Source organism: Mus musculus, chromosome 2 (assembly GCF_000001635.26).
Source record: "Mus musculus strain C57BL/6J chromosome 2, GRCm38.p6 C57BL/6J".
Lineage (NCBI taxonomy): Eukaryota > Metazoa > Chordata > Mammalia > Rodentia > Muridae > Mus > Mus musculus.
The window spans coordinates 89,592,601-89,612,241 of record NC_000068.7 but is presented as its reverse complement, the minus strand read 5'-3'; the positions used below and the strand labels follow the sequence as shown (position 1 = coordinate 89,612,241).

Below are 19,641 nucleotides of genomic sequence, written 5' to 3'. Positions count from 1 at the left end.
CAAGTGTAAGTGTAAAAATAATATGAAATAGTGTAAGAACTCTATTTTCTTTTTCTTTTTTCTTTTTTCTTTTTTTTTTTTTCAGCTTTTCGAGACAGGGTTTCTCTGTATAGCCCTGGTTGTCCTGGAACTCACTTTGTAGACCAGGCTGGCCTCAATCTCAGAAATCTGCCTGACACTGCCTCCCGAGTGCTGAGATTAAAGGCGTGCACCACCACCGCCCGGCTTACAATATTATTTTTAATATTGTAATATTGTATTTGTATTGTATTGTATTCAATATTGTAATATTGTATAAAACAGTGTAAGAACTCCATTTTCACTCTATTATATAAATAATTACAATGGCATTTAGTTTTGATCTAGTAAACTTAACATTATTGAAAACATGATATCAATATTATTAATAAATATTGAAAGGTGAACAAGAAGCAAATGAGGCAAACTTTACATCAATCATGTTATATCCTGTGTTTACAACAGGCCACCCCTTATCAGCCTGTGGGCTGAGAGAATTGTATAGATGGGACACAGAAGCAGCACTAATGTGACTGAGGAATGCAGAAGAAAGTGCATCACAACTAATTTTAAGAAATTTTAACTCTGAACATATCCTCCACAGCCAAGTCCACACGCATGGAATGTACTTGTTAAATCAAGACAAAATAGATCTCTTCACAGGTAAATGTTGGTAGTACTTATACACAATGAAAAAAATTTTCTAGAGATATAATTTTAGTCAAGTCAAAGAACTCACATGTTAGTCCAGGTCAAGTAAAAAACAAAACAAAACAACAACAACAAAACCCCACAACAAACAAACAAACATCCAAAGTACTGTTAAAAATCCCAATAGTATCTGTAATTGTGTAATCAATTGATATTGACAATGAAGAAATGACAGAACTATAATTCTAGGAAAGCATGATAGACCGAGAGAATTGCTATAAGCAACAGTGTATTAAATAGAATTAGGGTTATTTGATACAGTTTAAATATTTCTTGAAATAAATGAGATATATTTGAAGAATAAAACTGTTTTTGAGATTAATGGGGCCATTCTAATAGTAATTACCAGACTATGCTAGTTACACAGGAATGTTAGGAACTACATGGAATATACTGTAAAATATCTTCTCATAGTGCCAGCTCAAAATTGGCCCCACGTAAGTTGTCACAATTAGTCGAATACATCTTCTGCAAAGGATACTATGACTTCTTTGAAGATTAAAAACATGACATTTTATTAATTCTTTGAGAATTTCATACAATATTGTTTGATAACATTCACCCCAACCCCTTCTCACCTCTCTACCCACTCAACATTGTTTCATTTCTAACAATGATGCTTTATTAACCCATTAATTCCAATTGGTGTTACTCAGCTATTTTTGGAGTGGGGCCTGTGTTAATGTGTAGTAGACCTACTAGGGGGTCATGCCCTAAAAAGGCACTGAAGCCCCTTCTCATGACAGGTATCAAATGCCCATAGCTTATCAACAAGTGACAGGACTTCTTGGTCATCTCTTAATTGTGCTGGACTTTGCCTGGCTTGATCTTGAATATGTCTTGTGAGTATTGTCACAATGGATATGAGTTCCTACATGCATTCCTGTTTTGTCTGGAAAATACTATTCCCTTGAAGTTACCCATTTTTACTAATTCTTACAATCTTCCTATCAGCTCTTCTGAGAATATCCAATAACCTTAGCAGGAAGGATATAATATGAATATCTTATTAGGGCTGACCATAATAGTCTTTCATTCCCATGGAGAGTTTATGGTGTTCAGTTCACCAACAAATCAAAAAGTGGTAACCCATTCCTGATATTGGGAGTTTTAATTGTTAGCACGTGGTATCTAGTTAAAAGAGGAACTATTCCCCCTTGCATATTGATGTTTGTTTGAATATAAAGTGTTTTAAATATTAATTATGGAGATATCTCTTTTCTATAGAGATATGCACAGATGGACCTCCTTGCAAGAAGAACTGAATAGACATGTGTTACATGCTTTTCATGGGTTCACCATTGCATAAGGTAATAATGAAATGTGCTTCTGAATAAATAAATTCATAGCCTTCTTTAGAACTTATTGCAGGTCCTGTTCTGAAGTATTATTGAAGCAAGTCAGATGACTAAATGGGAGAGACTAACAATGTCACAGAATTTGTCCTTCTGGGCCTCACTCAGGATCCTACTGGGCAAAAAGCATTGTTTGTCATGTTTTTGCTCATGTACATTGTGACTATTGTGGGCAACCTGCTCATCGTGGGGACAGTGATTGCCAGCCCCTCCTTGAATTCCCCAATGTACTTCTTCCTTGCCTTTCTGTCACTCATGGATGCTGTTTATTCTACTGCCATCTTGCCCAAGTTGCTTAAAGACTTAGTTTGTGATAAAAAGACCATCTCCTTCACAGCTTGTCTGGTTCAGCTCTTTGTAGAGCACTTATTTGGTGGTGCTGAGGTCTTCCTTCTGGTGGTGATGGCCTATGATCGCTATGTGGCCATCTGTAAGCCACTGCACTATTTAACTGTCATGAATCAACAGGTTTGTATCTCACTTTTGGTGGTAGCCTGGGTTGGGGGATTTGCACATGCTCTGGTTCAAGTTCTCTCTGTATATAAACTTCCTTTCTGTGGACCTAATGTCATTGATCACTTTGGCTGTGACATGTATCCTTTATTGGCACTTGTGTGCACTGACACCTACTTTATTGGCCTCACGGTAGTTGCCAATAATGGAGCCATGTGTATGGTAGTCTTTGTCCTTCTTCTATTTTCCTATGGAATTATCTTAAGCTCCCTTAAGACTCACAGTCAGGAAGGGAGGCGCAAAGCCCTGTCCACCTGCAGCTCCCACATCATGGTTGTTGTTCTTTTCTTTGTTCCCTGTATATTCATGTATGTTAGACCTGTCTCCAACTTCCCTATTGATAAATCTATTTCTGTTTTTTATACAGCTATTACTCCCATGTTGAATCCTTTGATATATACATTGAGAAATTCAGAGATTAAAAATTCTATGGGAAAGCTCTGGAGTAAAATGATAAGTATAGATAGAGTAAGAATTTTTGCATACTGAATGTATTGCTAGTTGGAAAGGAAATATTATAAGTTATAGTAGTATGGGTTTCAAGTTCTTGAGTTGATAACAGGATTTGAAATTGTTAGGTTTTTTTTGGACTTTTGTAAAAATAATGTGTACTGATGGTGTTTTCTTACGTTCTTTATGACTATTGAAGGTGAGCACATTTTCATTTGTTTGTTGGACATCCCACTTGACCAGTTTCTATGAAATACATAATACATTTTTTAAAATTTCCAATAAATTATTTTCCTATATAACTGGATTGCTGGAGTTTTTATGACTAGGTATTCATGTTTATGTGTATCACAGAGTATTGTCTAGTTTTGTTTTATTATGCTATTATCATTAATTGTAAAAATATTAATTAAACCTCTAACTTAAATTTTGTAAAATAATTTTCATTAAATATCTTTGCAAATTTATAAAAAATACATTTTAAAAATGATTATGTGTTATTTGGAAGTTTAAAAGTATTACAGAGTGGTAAAATTCACTTAGTTTGCTTTTGTTCCATCGCATATCATTTTGTTGTGGTTGGAACAAATAATCTACTTTTTTTCCCCATTTTTTATTAGGTATTTAGCTCATTTACATTTCCAATGCTATATAAAAAGTCCCCCATACCCACCCACTCCCCCTTTTTGGCCCTGGTGTTCCCCTGTACTGGGGCATATAAAGTTTGCATGTCCAATGGGCCTCTATTTCCAGTGATGGCCGACTAGGCCATCTTTTGATACATATGCAGCTAGAGTCAAGAGCTCTGGGGTACTGGTTAGTTCATAATGTTGTTCCACCTATAGGGTTGCAGATCCCTTTAGCTCCTTGGCTACTTTCTCTAGCTCCTCCATTGGGAGCCCTGTGATCCATCCATTAGCTGACTGTGAGCATCCACTTCTGTGTTTGCTAGGCCCCGGCATAGTCTCACAAGAGACAGCTACATCTGGGTCCTTTCAATAAAATCTTGCTAGTGTATGCAATGGTGTCAGCGTTTGGATGCTGATTATGGGGTGGATCCCTGGATATGGCAGTATCTACATGGTCCATCCTTTCGCCTCAGCTCCAAACTTTGTCTCTGTAACTCCTTCCATGGGTGTTTTGTTCCCACTTCTAAGGAGGGGCATAGTGTCCACACTTCAGTCTTCATTTTTCTTGAGTTTCATGTGTTTAGCAAATTGTATCTTATATCTTGGGTATCCTAGGTTTGGGGCTAATATCCACTTATCAGTGAGTACATATTATGTGAATTCCTTTGTGAATGTGTTACCTCACTCAGGATGATGCTCTCTAGGTCCATCCATTTGGCTAGGAATTTCATAAATTCATTCTTTTTAATAGCTGAGTAGTACTCCATTGTGTAGATGTACCACATTTTCTGTATCCATTCCTCTGTTGAGGGGCGTCTGGGTTCTTTCCAGCTTCTGGCTATTATAAATAAGGCTGCTATGAACATAGTGGAGCGTGTGTCCTTCTTACTGGTTGGAACATCTTCTTGATATATGCCCAGGAGAGGTATCGTGGGATCCTCCGGTAGTACTATGTCCAATTTTCTGAGGAACCGCCAGACTGATTTCCAGAGTGGTTGTACAAGCTTGCAATCCCACCAACAATGGTGGAGTGTTCCTCTTTCTCCACATCCACGCCAGCATCTGCTGTCACCTGAATTTTTTATCTTAGCCATTCTGACTGGTGTGAGGTGGAATCTCAGGGTTGTTTTGATTTGCATTTCCCTGATGATTAAGGATGTTGAACATTTTTTTCAGGTGCTTCTCAGCCATTCAGTATTCCTCAGGTGAGAATTCTTTGTTTAGCTCTGAGCCCCATTTTTTAATGGGGTTATTTGATTTTCTGGAGTCCACCTTCTTGAGGTCTTTATATATATTGGATATTAGTCTCCTATCTGATTTAGGATAGGTAAAGATACTTTCCTAATCTGTTGGTGGCCTATTTGTCTTATTGACGGTATCTTTTGCCTTGCAGAAGCTTTGCAATTTTATGAGGTCCCATTTGTCGATTCTCGATCTTACAGCACAAGCCATTGCTGTTCTATTCAGGAAAATTTCCCCTGTACCCATATCTTTGAGGCTTTTCCTCACTTTCTCCTCTATAAGTTTCAGTGTCTCTGGTTTCATTCTATATTTTTATTTAAACAATATTTTCAAACATTGAAAATTGTTTCAGAAGTTGGCAGTAATGTAATAGATTCATTTTGATATGTCATCAAAGTAGTTTTTGGACTGTAATAGCAAAGTTTTTCATTCTATATTTTTATTTAATCAATATTTTCAAACATTGATAATTGTTTCAGAAGATGGCAGTAATGTAATAGATTTATTTACATGCATAATGAGTTTATTGACTGTTATATTAAATGCATGTGCCTCTGGAAATTGAGATCTTGAGCATATTAAATTTATGACATCATAAAATAAAATCCTTTCATTTTAGTTCCTTTGATTCTTCAGTAATCCTTTTCTTCTTTTGTTTTCATTATATTTTTCCTATGGTTTGCTTATGGTTATTGCCTTTTAATTAATGTGATCTTAATAAAATCAAAGACTTTCACTTTATATTTTCCAAATGGCTGTATCTAATCTTTGAGTAATTGAAACATGACTTTAGGTATCTTATTGATATTTCCCTATTCAATGTGTTAAATTTTCCAGTAACTTTTAGATCACTGTAAACAACATTATTTGGAGTAAGGTTTTTAAGCCAATAATTTCTTTATAATATTTATGACACAAATTTTGTTATTTTATTATTTCTGTAATTGAAGTTGGAAAACATGAATTAATGACTAAAAGTATTTCTTGACCTAGTTCTCATGGCAATGCTCATGGTGTCTCTCCATAAGGAGTATTTGTGCTCATGACTACCTGTGTGGCAGTGTTGGAATAGGAATATATGCATTTTGTTTAGAGTAATTAAAAACTACTTACAAGGTTTGTACACTAACAAGTAATTAAATATGTTTTCTAGACATAAACCCTATGTTGAAAGCTGTAATCTATACTATGCAAACATCAGTAAAGGTAGGGTTTATGAAAAAGAACTACTAAAGAAAAGTCAGGACAAATAGTAAGCCACTCTCTTTAAGGAGAGACTTGAGGCAAATGGGTGGGGGAGAAGGTATGGGATGGGAGGTTTGTTGAAGGGTAAAAGGGAAGGGGCATATTATTTGAAAATGCAAATGAATAAAATGATTAATAAAACATTTTATTCTAAAAAACCTGAAACATAACTGTTGGACACAGTACCATTGAGTTAGAAAGTCCCATTGGATCAGAAAAGAAAATCCTCCTGCTGCATAATAATCAAAACACTAAATGTACATAACAAAGAAAGATTTTTAAAAGCTACAAGTGAAAAATGGTGAGTAACATATAAAGGCAGACCCATTAGAATTATACTGATTTCTGAACAAACTCTTAAAGCCAGAAGGCCTGGAAGGAGGTATTGTAGACTCTAAGTGACAATAGATGTCAGTCCATACTACTATATCCAACAAAACTTTCAATCATCAAAGATGGGGAAAATATTCCATAAAAAAACAAACAAAGAAATTTAAACAATATTCTATCAACATATCCAGCCCTACAGAAGATAGTAGGAAAAAAACTCCAACCCAAGCAGTCTAACTATACCAAAGGAATCTCAGGAAATAAATTACCCCATACCAGGAGACCAAAGGAAAAGAAGCATACACACTACTACTACTACTACTACTACTACTACTACTACTACTACTGCTACTACCACCACAAACAAAAATATCATCAAAATAATAGGAATTAATTGCTGATCATTAATATCAACAAATAGTACTGGTCTAACTGGCTGTCTACATGTAGAAGAATGCAAATGGACTCATTTACCACCACACAAACTCAAGTCCAAGAGCCTCAATGACCTCAATATAAAACTGGACACATTACAGACTAACAGAAGTGAAAGTGGGGAACTACCATGAACATGTTGGCACTGGAGACAAATCCTGAACAGAACAACAGTAGCTCAGGCTCTAAGATCAACATCTCATAAAGGGAATCTCATGAAAAGGAAAAGCTTCTACAAGACTAAGGACACCATCAAGAAGTTCATAAATTCATTGTTTTTAATAGCTGATTAGTACTCCATTGTGTAAATGTACTACATTTTCTGTATCCCTTCCTCTGTTGAGGAACATCTGGGTTCTTTCCAGCTTCTGGCTATTATAAATAAGGCTGCTATGAACATTGTGGAGCATGTGTCCTTATTACCATTCAGAACATCTTCTAGGTATATGCCCAGGAGAGGTATTGCTGGATCTTCCGGTACAACTATGTCTAATTTCCTGAGGAACTGCCAGACTGACTTCCAGAGTGTTTGTACAAGCTTGCAATCCCACCAGCAATGGAGGAGTGTTCCTCTTTCTCCACATCGTTTCCAGCATCTGTTGTCACCTGAATTTATGAAATTCTTGGGCAAATGAATATATCTGGAGGATATAATCCCGAGTGAGGTAACCCAATCACAAAAGAAGTCACTTGATATGCACTCATTGATTAGTGGATATTAGCCCAGAAACTTAGAATACCCAAGATACAATTTGCAAAACATGAAAATCAAGAAGAAGGAAAACCAATGTGTGGATACTTCATTCCTCCTTAGAATAGGGAACAAAATACCTATGGAAGGAGTTACAGAGACAAAGTTTGGAGCTAAGATGAAAGGATGAACCATCCAGAGACTACCCCACCCGGGGATCCATCCCATAATCAGCCACCAAACACAGACACTATTGCATATGCCAGCAAGATTTCGCTGAAAGAACCCTGATATAGCTGTCTTGTGTGAGGCTATGCCAGTGCCTGGCAAATACAGAAGTGAATACTCACAGTCATCTATTGAATGGAACACAGGGCCACCAATGGAGGAGCTAGAAAAAGTACCAAGGGAGCTGAAGGGGTCTGCATCCCTTTGGGTGGAACAACAATATGAACTAACCAGTATCCTCAGAGATTGTGCCTCTAGTTGCATATGTACCAGAAGATGGTCTAGTCAGCCATCATTGGGAAGAGAGGCCCCTTGGTCTTACAAACTTTATATGCCAGGGCCAAGAAGTGGGAGTGGGTGGGTAGGGGAGCAGGGAGGGGGAAGGGTACAGGGAACTTTCGGGATAGCATTTGAAATGTAAATAAAGAAAATATTTAACAAAAAAAAAGAAAGAAAAGACTAAGGACACCATCAATAGACCAAAACAGCTGCCTACAGAATGGGAAAAAATCTTTACTAACACTCCATCTGTCAGAGGACTAATACCTAAAGTGTGTAAAGAACTCAAGAAATTAGACACAGACAAATCAGTTAAATAGACACAAATAATCCAATTAAATATGGAGTACAGAATTAAACAGAGATTTCTAAACAGAAGAATTTCTAATGGCTGAGGAGCACTTAAGAAAATTTCAACATCCTTAGTCATCAGGAAAATACAAATCAAACAACTTCGAGATTCCATATTGCACCTGTCAGAATGGCTAATCAAAACCTCAAGTGACAGCACATATTGGTGAGGAAGTAGAGCATGTGGAATAATCCTCTGTTGCTGGTGGGAGTGAAACTAGTACATGCATTTTGTAAATTAATTTGGTAGTTTCTCTGAAAACTGAGAATAATTCTAACACAAGACCCAGCTCTACAACTCCTGGACATATACCCAAAAGATGCCCCACTATACCACAAGGACACTTGTTCAACTATGTCCATAGTAGCTTTATTTATAGTAGCCAGAAAGTGGAAGCAACTGATATTTTGCTCAACTAAGGAATGAATAAAGAAAATATGGTACATCTACATAGTGGAATGCTATTCAGCTATTAGAAACAAGGACATCATGACATTTTCAAGCAACTGGAAGGAACTAGAAAATATCACCCTGAGTGAGGTAAATAATACCCAGAAATATGCACATAGTATATACTCACTTATAAGTAGATATTAGCCATAAAGTATAGGATAACCATGTTACAATTCACAGACCCAAAGAAGCTAAGTAATAAGGAGAGCCCAAGCAAGGATGTTTGAATCTCACTCAGAAGAGGAAATAAAATAGACATTGGAGGGAGGAAACTGGGGTGAGACAGGGATAAGGATGGATAATAGAAAGGAGGCAGAAGAGGACAAGAAGAGAAAATGGAAATTGGTGGGGACATCTCTGGGACTAGCTAGAGACCTGGGATGGGGAGCTGCAGCCAACTTATGGGAGTGACCCAAATTGAAATTCCTAGCAGATGGGGATATGGAGAGTGAAGTGGCCACCTCCTATATTCAATCGTCCAGTGTAAGGAGAGGAATATCAACCCACCTACAATACTTTTAACCCAGAATTTGTCTTGCCTACAAGAAAGAAGTGCAGACATAAAGACGGAGCAGGGATCAAGGGAATTGCCAAGTTGAGACCAATACCATGGAAGAGTGCCAATCCCTGATAGTACTAGTGATACTCTGCTATGCTTGCTGACAGGAGCCTAACATAACTGTCTCCTGAGAGGCTTCATCCAGAAACTGAATGGAAACATGAGGTGACACACATTCAAACCAGGAAAAGCTCAGGGAGTCTGGTGGAAGAGTTGGGGAATAGGACTAAGCAAACCAGGGGATTTGAGGACACCACAAGAAACTCTACTGAGTCAATGAACCTGGACCCATGGGAGCTCATAGTGACTGAACCTCAACCAAAGAGCATGCAGGGGCAGGACCTAGGCCCCCAACACATTTATGGATGTGTTGCTTGGTCTTCGTATTGGTCCTCTAACAATTGGAATGGGGGCCATCTCTGACTCTGTTGCCCACCATTGGATCCATTTCTTCTTTCTGGTTAAGCCTCAGTAGGAGAGAATACACTTAGCCCTGATGCTACTTGCTGTCCCAGGGAGAGGTGGTACTCAAGGGGGGATCCCTTCTGTTGAAGAGAAAAATAAGAGAGAAATGAGGCTCTGTGAACATGGGAATGGGAGCAGAGGAAAATGGGTAAGAGCTATAAAGTGAATTAAAAAAAAATAAAGAGAAAAACACCCATTAAATGCAATGGTATTTTGCCTTCCTAAAACAGTTATAATTATAACCAAAGCATGGTCTGTATGTGGTTGTATATCAACCACAGGTTCCTGTTGGTTTTATGTTATATTGTTCATCAGTGTGCATAGGAAAGCTTAGTAAGTTGATATTGTAGACTGGAAAATAGCATGTGGAATGAAATATAGTATGAAAATTTTATTCTTTTTGTCTTTTTTAAATTAAGAAGTCAAACTGTCCTTATTCCCAGATGGAATGATTCTGTATTTGAACAATTCTCAGTATTCCACCATAATAAAACCGTTAGATTTGAAAAAGGATTTTTATCAAAGTAGAAGATTACAAGATAAAGTCAAATTTACAAAAATTCAAAATCAATAAACATAACACATCAGTCCACTGAGAAAAACCAGGAAAAAGCATATGCTCTCAATGGACACAGCCAAAGTATTTTTAAAAATTCAAAATCCTTTCATGGTAGTAAAAATCTCAGGAAATTGGGTGCGAATGCAAATTACCTCAACATTACTAAGAGAACATGATAGATAAGCGCTTACCTGCTTAATGATTAAAACATGAAAGAGCTAAACAAAACAAACTTGCCTACCCTCATCACTCACTATACTCACTATAGTGATGTGATATCCAACAAACAAAACAATCAGGCAAGAGTAGGAAATAAAGAACATTCAAGTTAAAAGAAAGTGTGGAGCTATCCTTGCCAGCACTTGGCATGATATTATATGTAGTAATCTCCAAGGATTATAAAGAAAAATACTTCAGAAATTATAAGTGAATTCAGTAAAGATGCAGAGTATAATATAATACCCAAAATAAGGATCCTTGCTATGCAACAAGGCCAAATTAGCTGACAAGTAAACTATTAGCTGACAAGAACTACAAACAACAGCAGTGGCAATAATAAAATACTAAATGATAAACATTACCAAAGTGGGGAATAATTTCTGCAATGGTAAACAGTAAGATGCTGTTGAAAGATTTTGAAGAAAATGGACAAGTGAAAAAATTTCCTTGCTTGCTATTAGGAAGACTTATTATTAGTGATATTAAAATGATCATAAATCCTAAGTAGCAGAGACTGAGTATGGTCCCTAATAAAATCACAACTACATATGTCACACAATAAAAACTAATCCAAAAAGTCATAGAATTCAGAAAGAAAAAAAATAACAAATAACCAAAGCAATTTTGAGAGAACAGAGGAAGTAGCATCAAAATTCCTAACTTTAAAAGACAGTACACTTCAGTCTTCATTCTTCTTGAGTTTCATGTGTTTAGCAAATTGTACCTTATATCTTGGGAATCCTAGGTTTGGGGCTAATATCCACTTATCAGTGAGTACATATTGTGTGAGTTCCTTTGTGAATGTGTTACCTCACTCAGGATGATGCCCTGCAGGTCCATCCATTTGGCTAGGAATTTCATAAATTCATTCTTTTTAATATCTGAGTAGTACTCCATTGTGTAGATGTACCACATTTTCTGTATCCATTCCTCTGTTGAGGGGCATCTGGGTTCTTTCCAGCTTCTGGCTATTATAAATAAGGCTGCTATGAACATAGTGGAGCATGTGTCCTTCTTACCAGTTGGGGCATCTTATGGATAAATGCCCAGGAGAGGTATTGCTGGATCCTCCGGTAGTACTATGTCCAATTTTCTGAGGAACCGCCAGACTGATTTCCAGAGTGGTTGTACAAGCCTGCAATCCCACCAACAATGGAGGAGTGTTCCTCTTTCTCCACATCCACGCCAGCATCTGCTGTCACCTGAATTTTTGATCTTAGCCATTCTGACTGGTGTGAGGTGGAATCTCAGGGTTGTTTTGATTTGCATTTCCCTGATGATTAAGGATGTTGAACATTTTTTCAGGTGCTTCTCTGCCATTCGGTATTCCTCAGGTGAGATTTCTTTGTTCAGTTCTGAGCCCCATTTTTTAATGGGGTTGTTCGATTTTCTGAAGTCCACCTTCTTGAGTTCTTTATATATGTTGGATATTAGCCCCCTATCTGATTCAGGATAGGTAAAATCCTTTCCCAATCTGTTGGTGGTCTTTTTGTCTTGTTGACGGTGTCTTTTGCCTTGCAGAAACTTTGGAGTTTCATTAGGTCCCATTTGTCAATTCTCGATCTTACAGCACATGCCATTGCTGTTCTGTTCAGGAATTTTTCCCCTGTGCCCATATCTTCAAGGCCTTTCCCCACTTTCTCCTCTATAAGTTTCAGTGTCTCTGGTTTTATGTGAAGTTCTTTGATCCACTTAGATTTGACCTTAGTACAAGGAGATAAGTATGGATCTATTCGCATTCTTCTACATGATAACAACCAGTTGTGCCAGCACCAATTGTTGAAAATGCTGTCTTTCTTCCACTGGATGTTTTTAGCTCCCTTGTCGAAGATCAAGTGACCATAGGTGTGTGGGTTCATTTCTGGGTCTTCAATTCTATTCCATTGGTCTACTTGTCTGTTTCTATACCAGTACCATGCAGTTTTTATCACAATTGCTCTGTAGTAAAGCTTTAGGTCAGGCATAGTGATTCCACCAGAGGTTCTTTTATCCTTGAGAAGACTTTTTGCTATCCTAGGTTTTTTGTTATTCCAGATGAATTTGCAAATTGCTTCTTCTAATTCGTTGAAGAATTGAGTTGGAATTTGGATGGGGATTGCATTGAATCTGTAGATTGCTTTTGGCAAGATAGCAATTTTTACAATGTTGATCCTGAATTGGGAACAAAACACCCATGGAAGGAGTTACAGAGACAAAGTTTGGAGCTGAGATGAAAGGATGGACCATGTAGAGACTGCCATAGCCAGGGATCCACCCCATAATCAGCATCCAAACGCTGACACCATTGCATACCCTAGCAAGATTTTATTGAAAGGACCCAGATGTAGTTATCTCTTGTGAGACTATGCCGGGGCCTAGCAAACACAGAAGTGGATGCTCACAGTCAGCTAATGGATGGATCACAGGGCTCCCAATGGAGGAGCTAGAGAAAGTACCCAAGGAGCTAAAGGGATCTGCAACCCTATAGGTGGTACAACATTATGAACTAACCAGTACCCCGGAGCTCTTGACTTTAGCTGCATATGTATCAAAAGATGGCCTAGTCGGCCATCACTGGAAAGAGAGGCCCATTGGACACGCAAACTTTATATCCCCCAGTACAGGGGAACGCCAGGGCCAAAAAGGGGGAGTGGGTGGGTAGGGGAGTGGGGGTGGGTGGGTATGGGGGACTTTTGGTATAGCATTGGAAATGTAAATGAGCTAAATACCTAATAAAAAATGGAAAAAAAAAAGAGAGAGCAGGCTGAGCAAGCCAGGGGAGGCAAGCCAGTGAAGAACATCCCTCCATGGCCTCTGCATCAGCTCCTGCTTTCTGACCTGCTTGAGTTCCAGTCCTGATTTCCCCTGGTGATGAACAGCGGCATGGAAGTGTAAGCCGAATAAACCCTTTCCTCCCCCGCCCCCCCCCAAAAAAAGACAGTACAAACTATAGAAATCAAAATAGAGTGGCACTAGCATCAAAAGACATATTCAGGTTACTGGAATAGAACAGGAGATCCTGAAATCATCTCTCATTAAAACAACTCATTAATAACAAAGCAATGCATGGATTCATCAGTAAAAAGACAATACCTTCAATAAATGCCTCAGGGGGAAGTTGATATCTACATATAAAATAAAGAAACCAGATTCCCTTTATCCAACTTGTACAGACACTCTGGAAGTCAGTCTGGAGTTTTCTTCACAATCAAGAAATTGATCGTCTATATGACTCAGTTATTGTATTCTTGAGCATGGGTGCAAATGCCTTCATTACTTCAAAAATACTTACACATACATATTCACTGATGTTCTATTCACTGTAGCTTGCAAACATAATTAACCCAGAGGTATACCAGATGGATAAGTAATAAAATTTTAGCACACACACTAGGCATATTATTTAACTATAATGAAAAGGGAAATTACAAATTTTTTAGCAAAGTGGATGGAACTGGAAAAGTTATACTTTGGTGGCTTGGGTCACTGAATATAAATTTCTTACTTTCTCTCCCATTAGAGATTTCCAACTTAGGTCTTTTGTTCATGTGCTTATTTGTGGAAATTATGAAACTAGAAATTGGCCATTGGCAGAAGAGATGCATTTAGGGAAGAGGATAGTAGAGTTATATGAAATGAAAGTGGAAAGCAGAAAACTTGGGGCAGAATGATTTATGTAGGCAATAGAATAATGAAGAAAAGGACAGGAGAAGCCAGGTAAAGGATCAGACAAAATTAAACGTACATGCAGAAGTTTTTAGAGAACTTGATTTTGCAATCCAAGTTAAAAAATCCTAAGAGGGGCTAGTTCTATGAAAGCTCAGGTAAGACTATAGGAAGCTAAAGGTTTAAGCAGGGATAAAGGCAAGGAGGTGGAAGAAAAAGGTGTAGAGTTGGCTAACTAAACGAATGTTTGATGAATCCTTATAAGTCCCATTAGTTTGTAAGCAAGTGAAAAAATATGTATTTCTCATAATGTATATGTATATTACACAATATAACATATATAATATATATTTTATATAATATATGCCATATATTCTATAACATGCATATGTTATATTATGAATAATATCTTATACAATATATAATATATATGTTTATTACTCATAATAATAAAGGCCACTGCCATTGCTCTTGGCTTCAAACCACAACTAGATACTAAGAATCTATTGTTCAAGATACACTTGATTGTAAGACACAGTGGAAAGAGTCTCTTGAACTGATCAAGAAATTCTCTCTGTTGCCTAGAACTCAGTAATGGAAAGGTACTTTGTAGGCAACTGAGGGAGAACAAACATCAGTGGTCTTTTTCAGTGCTGGGGCATAAATGTTGCAATGCTGACCTGGCAGACAAATGTGCTCAGCCATCGAATAAAGGATAGACTCTTTATGGGTGTAACCAAGAACTATCTTGTCTGGATATGAGACCTGCTTCATAGGAACAAAATCCTGCGTAGTACTGTAAACATGTCAAAACCCTTGACAAGTGAGGTCCTGGAGGAAAATCTGTTGAAGATTTTATAAATGGTCAAATTATCTAACTGCCTTCTAAATATATAACCTCATAGGTTTGTGCTGCTCATTGCAGAGGGTAGTGGTCAATGATAACTCATTACTGTTTAAAATGCTGAAAATAAGCAAGTATGAGTGCTATAAATAGGGTGTCTAAGCAACTGTGAATGCATAGGATGGAATATATGTATTAATCCTCTTCCCAGGCTCAGGTACACCGCAAAAGAGAAGGTGAAAGGAATTTAAGAGCAGGAGATAGGGAAGAGTCTTAACTGATTCTATATAAAATGCATTTCTAAACAGGCGAATATTGTCAATATTTACATCTGATAAAATATATAATTCCTAAGATACAATTTTATTTATATCTCCAAAAGTATTCTTGAATTACAAAATAAATTACTATTTTTACATCCTGTGCCATTGAAATCTTATTTTATGGGCAGTGATTGTTATGGTTTATTGTCTTTGGTCAGAGTAATTCTTTAAAGCATTGATAACTTTAATTATCAATGTATATTTTTTTATCAGATGCTAAGAGATTATTTAGTCTTTACATATAACAAAATAACAAAGTGTTGGGGAAAGTACATGCTAAGCATGGCCACCTGGCATAAATGAAGAAGTAGAAGACTAGGGAGTTTTAATATGACCCCAAAGTTACCTTCACATCAAGTTTATAAACCTGAGATTGAAACATAAGCTGTATCACTTTAGAATTTCTCATTCACCACTGCTCTGTGTACTGCCTTCCAGTATTTCCTGGTTCCTCTTTAGATAAAATTCAATTATAGCAACAGGGTCAGTATTTGGTGACAGTAGTTAGCAAATCTAATTTCTTTATATTATAGTTTTTCAGGATAGGGAAATAAGCTTGAAACCTCTTGCATGACTGTGCAAATACAAGGAAGAAAATAAATCAGTAGAATACAAAGACATAAGGATGCACAAGCACACATGCAGATTAACTGAAAGCATTCTGAAATAATTTTCCTTAATGACTGACTTTTGGTGTGAAAATAAACATTTAGAAAAGAACTTTGTCACTTGCTTTCTCATACCGAGCATGAAGTTTATGCCTTTATTTTGATGCTCTACAGTTTTTCTGGATTTCTGACTGAGTACTTATGCAGGGAATTTTATATATAACACGAGGTCTGTTCTCTAATGCTCTACCATTTTCTGTTTTTGTTTTTTTTTTCTATTTCATTGCTTCCTTTATTTTAAGAGTCCTAAACATATTAGTGGCTGATGAGACAGTTACCAAGGTTCTGTGGGTAAAAGGTTCCAGTTAAATTGCAACTGATTTTCTTGTTAGGTATCTAGTGCTATAGTGTTATGAAATTAGTAAAGGCAAGGATACAACGGAGAGACATATAGAACTTTATCTTAAGATACTCCTGCTGAAGAAAACACAATGGAATCATAGAGCATGGATAAATCAAGATGGTGGTAACTTGGAATGTCCATCTCTATTGGCTAGCTTTCATAATACCAGAAGGTGCTATGCTTACCGTCAGGGGAAAAAAGTCTCCTAAAGCACAAAGTAACTAAGAATAAAATGGGTGATAAAAAAGGGACTGACTAAATGAAATAGAAACAATGGGGATCCATTTAATAAAGTTCTGGACTCATATATCATCATTCCTGCAAAGTGTTCAGACCTATAGTTGACTATCTTCTCAATAATAATTGATGTTAACTATAATAGATTCTGTAGGTCTATATTCTCTTTTCACTGTCATCTTGAGCAGTCTTTTCCTTCCTCCCTTCCTCCCTCCCTCCCTCTTTCCCTCCTTCCTTCCTTCCTTCCTTCCTTCCTTCCTTCCTTCCTTCCTTCCTTCCTTTCCTTTGTTTCTACTCTCTCTTTCTTTGTTCTTTCTTTTTAAAAATATATATTTATTTATATGTTGCTCCTTTTATTATTAATTAATTATTTTATTTATTTGCATCCCAAATGTTGCCCCTTCCTGGTCCCCATCACAAAGTTCTTTCCCCCACCCCTCTTCCCTCATCTTTGAGAAAGTGCCCCTTCCTCCTGGGGCATCAATTCTCAAGGAGATTAGGCACATCGTCTACTATTGAGGCCAGACAAGACAGTTCTCTGCTACATATGTGCTAGGGGACTCGTACCAGTCCTTGTATGATCTTTGGTTGGTGGCCTAGTCTCTGAGAGCTCCCAGGGGTCCAGGTTAGTTGACACTGTTTGTCTTCCTAGGGAGTTACCATTCTCTTCAGTTCTTTCAATCATTCCCCCAATTTTTCCATAGGGGTCCTTGATTTCAATCCAGTGCTTGACTTTGAATATCGGTATCTGTGTCAGTCAGCTGCTGGTAGAACTTCTCAAAGGACAGCCATACTAGTCTCTTGTTTGCAAGCACAACATAACATCAGTAGTAGTGTCAGGGTTTGGTGACTGCCAGTGGGATGAATTGCAAGTAGGGCTGGTCACTTGTTGATTATTGGTTCAGTCTCGGTAGAGTCTCTTTCAAGTGTTTTAGTAAGGTGTGCTGTGCCAGGATATGGCTGAGAAATGAGACAAGGTCAGCTTCCTTTAGACTGATTTGTATACCTATTCCTCCCTAAAGTATTCCATAATGTGTAACATTTTCCTATTATTATAGCTATGATTTTTTTCATTTTACATTATAGTGTTTTAATCTATTATATGAGAATTTCACATACACATGCAACAAATTTTATCATATCCTCTCTCCATTCCCTTTCTTCTATACCTCCTGAGCCCCAATCTGAACATTTACCCTCCCAACTGCATGTCTTCTTGGAGACCAATTAGTGTTGCCCATGTGCAGATGAATACAGGGCAACCTCAACTTTCAATCATAAGTAGCTACTCAGATAAGTGTGAGACCAAGAATGTTGCCTTATTGAATGATTTGATATTATAAAGATCTTATGGAGGTAACTATGGCCTATGTGAGTTCCTGGCATGTGGCTGTCTGTATCATGTTTGGATAACAATGATTTAACATATTCCTCACCAACTGGTGGCACTTACAGACTTTGGATCTTGCCTTTGGCTGTGGAGGTTCCTCTGAGCTTTGGAGATGATATGAGAGAGATGTCCTATGTAGGGGCAAAGACTCCATAGTTACTTCTCCTTTCTCTGACTAGTTGTGGTTCTTTTTAAATGTTTGTTTATTGCAAAGAGAATTTGTCTTGATATGGGAAAAAAGGTTGCACTAGTTTATGGGTATAAGGATAAGCACTTAAAGGGCAAGTTGAATATTCTTCCCAATTTAACAAAATTGCAGCGGTAGGATTTCCTGTAGTGTCCATGAACTGCCAAGCCCATGTCCTTGGCTAGGTTAATAGTACTAGATATGAGTTCCTTTCCTCTATTGCATCATTTGGCATATCTTGATCTGCCAGCCATTATTGTAGGATTACAGCTGTGTAGGGCTGTTGATAATTTTCTCCCCTCACTAAAATGCAGAGTACCTTCTGATAACAAGAAAGGTAGCTATCAGGGAAATAGGGAACCTTTGGGTTTATGTGTATAGCATTGTAGATTTTTCATGTCCCTTGGTGTTTAACTCCTCTCCTTGTAATAACTTTGTCCTTTTTCCCTAGAGATTGTTCAGGAAAATAAATCTTTCTAGAAGAGATTTCATTTAAAAGTCTTTCATGCCTTCTAACAAGCTCATCTATTGGAAATATTGATGACATAAAGACACACACACACACGTAAAATTATCTGCATACAGAAACATGAAAATTATTTTAACTTTAGAATGACCCAAGAGATATTTGGAAACTCAATTATACTCAAGGTGGAAGATGTCTTAGTATTTATTGCTTAATTTCTTGTCTTCCCTTGTGTTCATCACTGCTTACTGAAGCTTGTGGAAGATGTCAGTTGTCATGGAGTTAGTAAAAGACTGAAGAGGTCTCTCCGTTTAGGAGGAAACACTCATCAGCTTTGCCATATGCTTAATCTCAGCCTTTTGCTGTTATTGTAAATGTTAAAAATATTTAATAGCTAAGCACAAGGTAGCTTCTATAAATACTGAAATAAATGCCCTTTTGGCTGCTTCAGCAAAACACCCTGAAAGGAGAAAAATTCATGCATCCCTCTTTGATTTTTATAATTTTTATGGGTTTGAAGAATTAGTTTTCACTAATTTAGTCAATTTTACACATATTTGTGCAAACTAAGTATCTTTACTTTTGTTTGTTATTTTCACAGGAGCCAAGAAGTTTGAACTGCATTTCTACAATAAAGTAGTGGAAATGTTTTAGTGTCTTTGATTGTATTCACAGATGTGATTGTGTAATTCACCACATCATTTTTTTAATAAAAGAAGTCGTGATTTCCTCCACTGAAGGCAAATGCAAGGTATATGTTCTTGAAGTCACAAACTTGGAATACAAGGTAAGTATTCTTATGATG

General features: G+C 37.2%; 1 protein-coding gene across 1 annotated transcript; it reads left to right on the top strand.

The window, feature by feature from the left end:
• The first annotated feature begins 2,088 nt into the window (after window positions 1-2,088).
• On the top strand, window positions 2,089-3,153 carry Olfr1247 (olfactory receptor 1247). The gene has a single exon (NM_146966.2). The coding sequence runs from the start codon at window positions 2,142-2,144 to the stop codon at window positions 3,084-3,086; it is 945 nt and encodes a 314-aa protein (NP_667177.2). The 5' UTR covers window positions 2,089-2,141; the 3' UTR covers window positions 3,087-3,153.
• Window positions 3,154-19,641: the final 16,488 nt, after the last annotated feature.

Coding starts and splice junctions, on each gene's coding strand:
- Olfr1247 (NM_146966.2), top strand. CDS start 2,142: ATGGGAGAGACTAACAATGTCACAGAATTTGTCCTTCTGGGCCTCACT.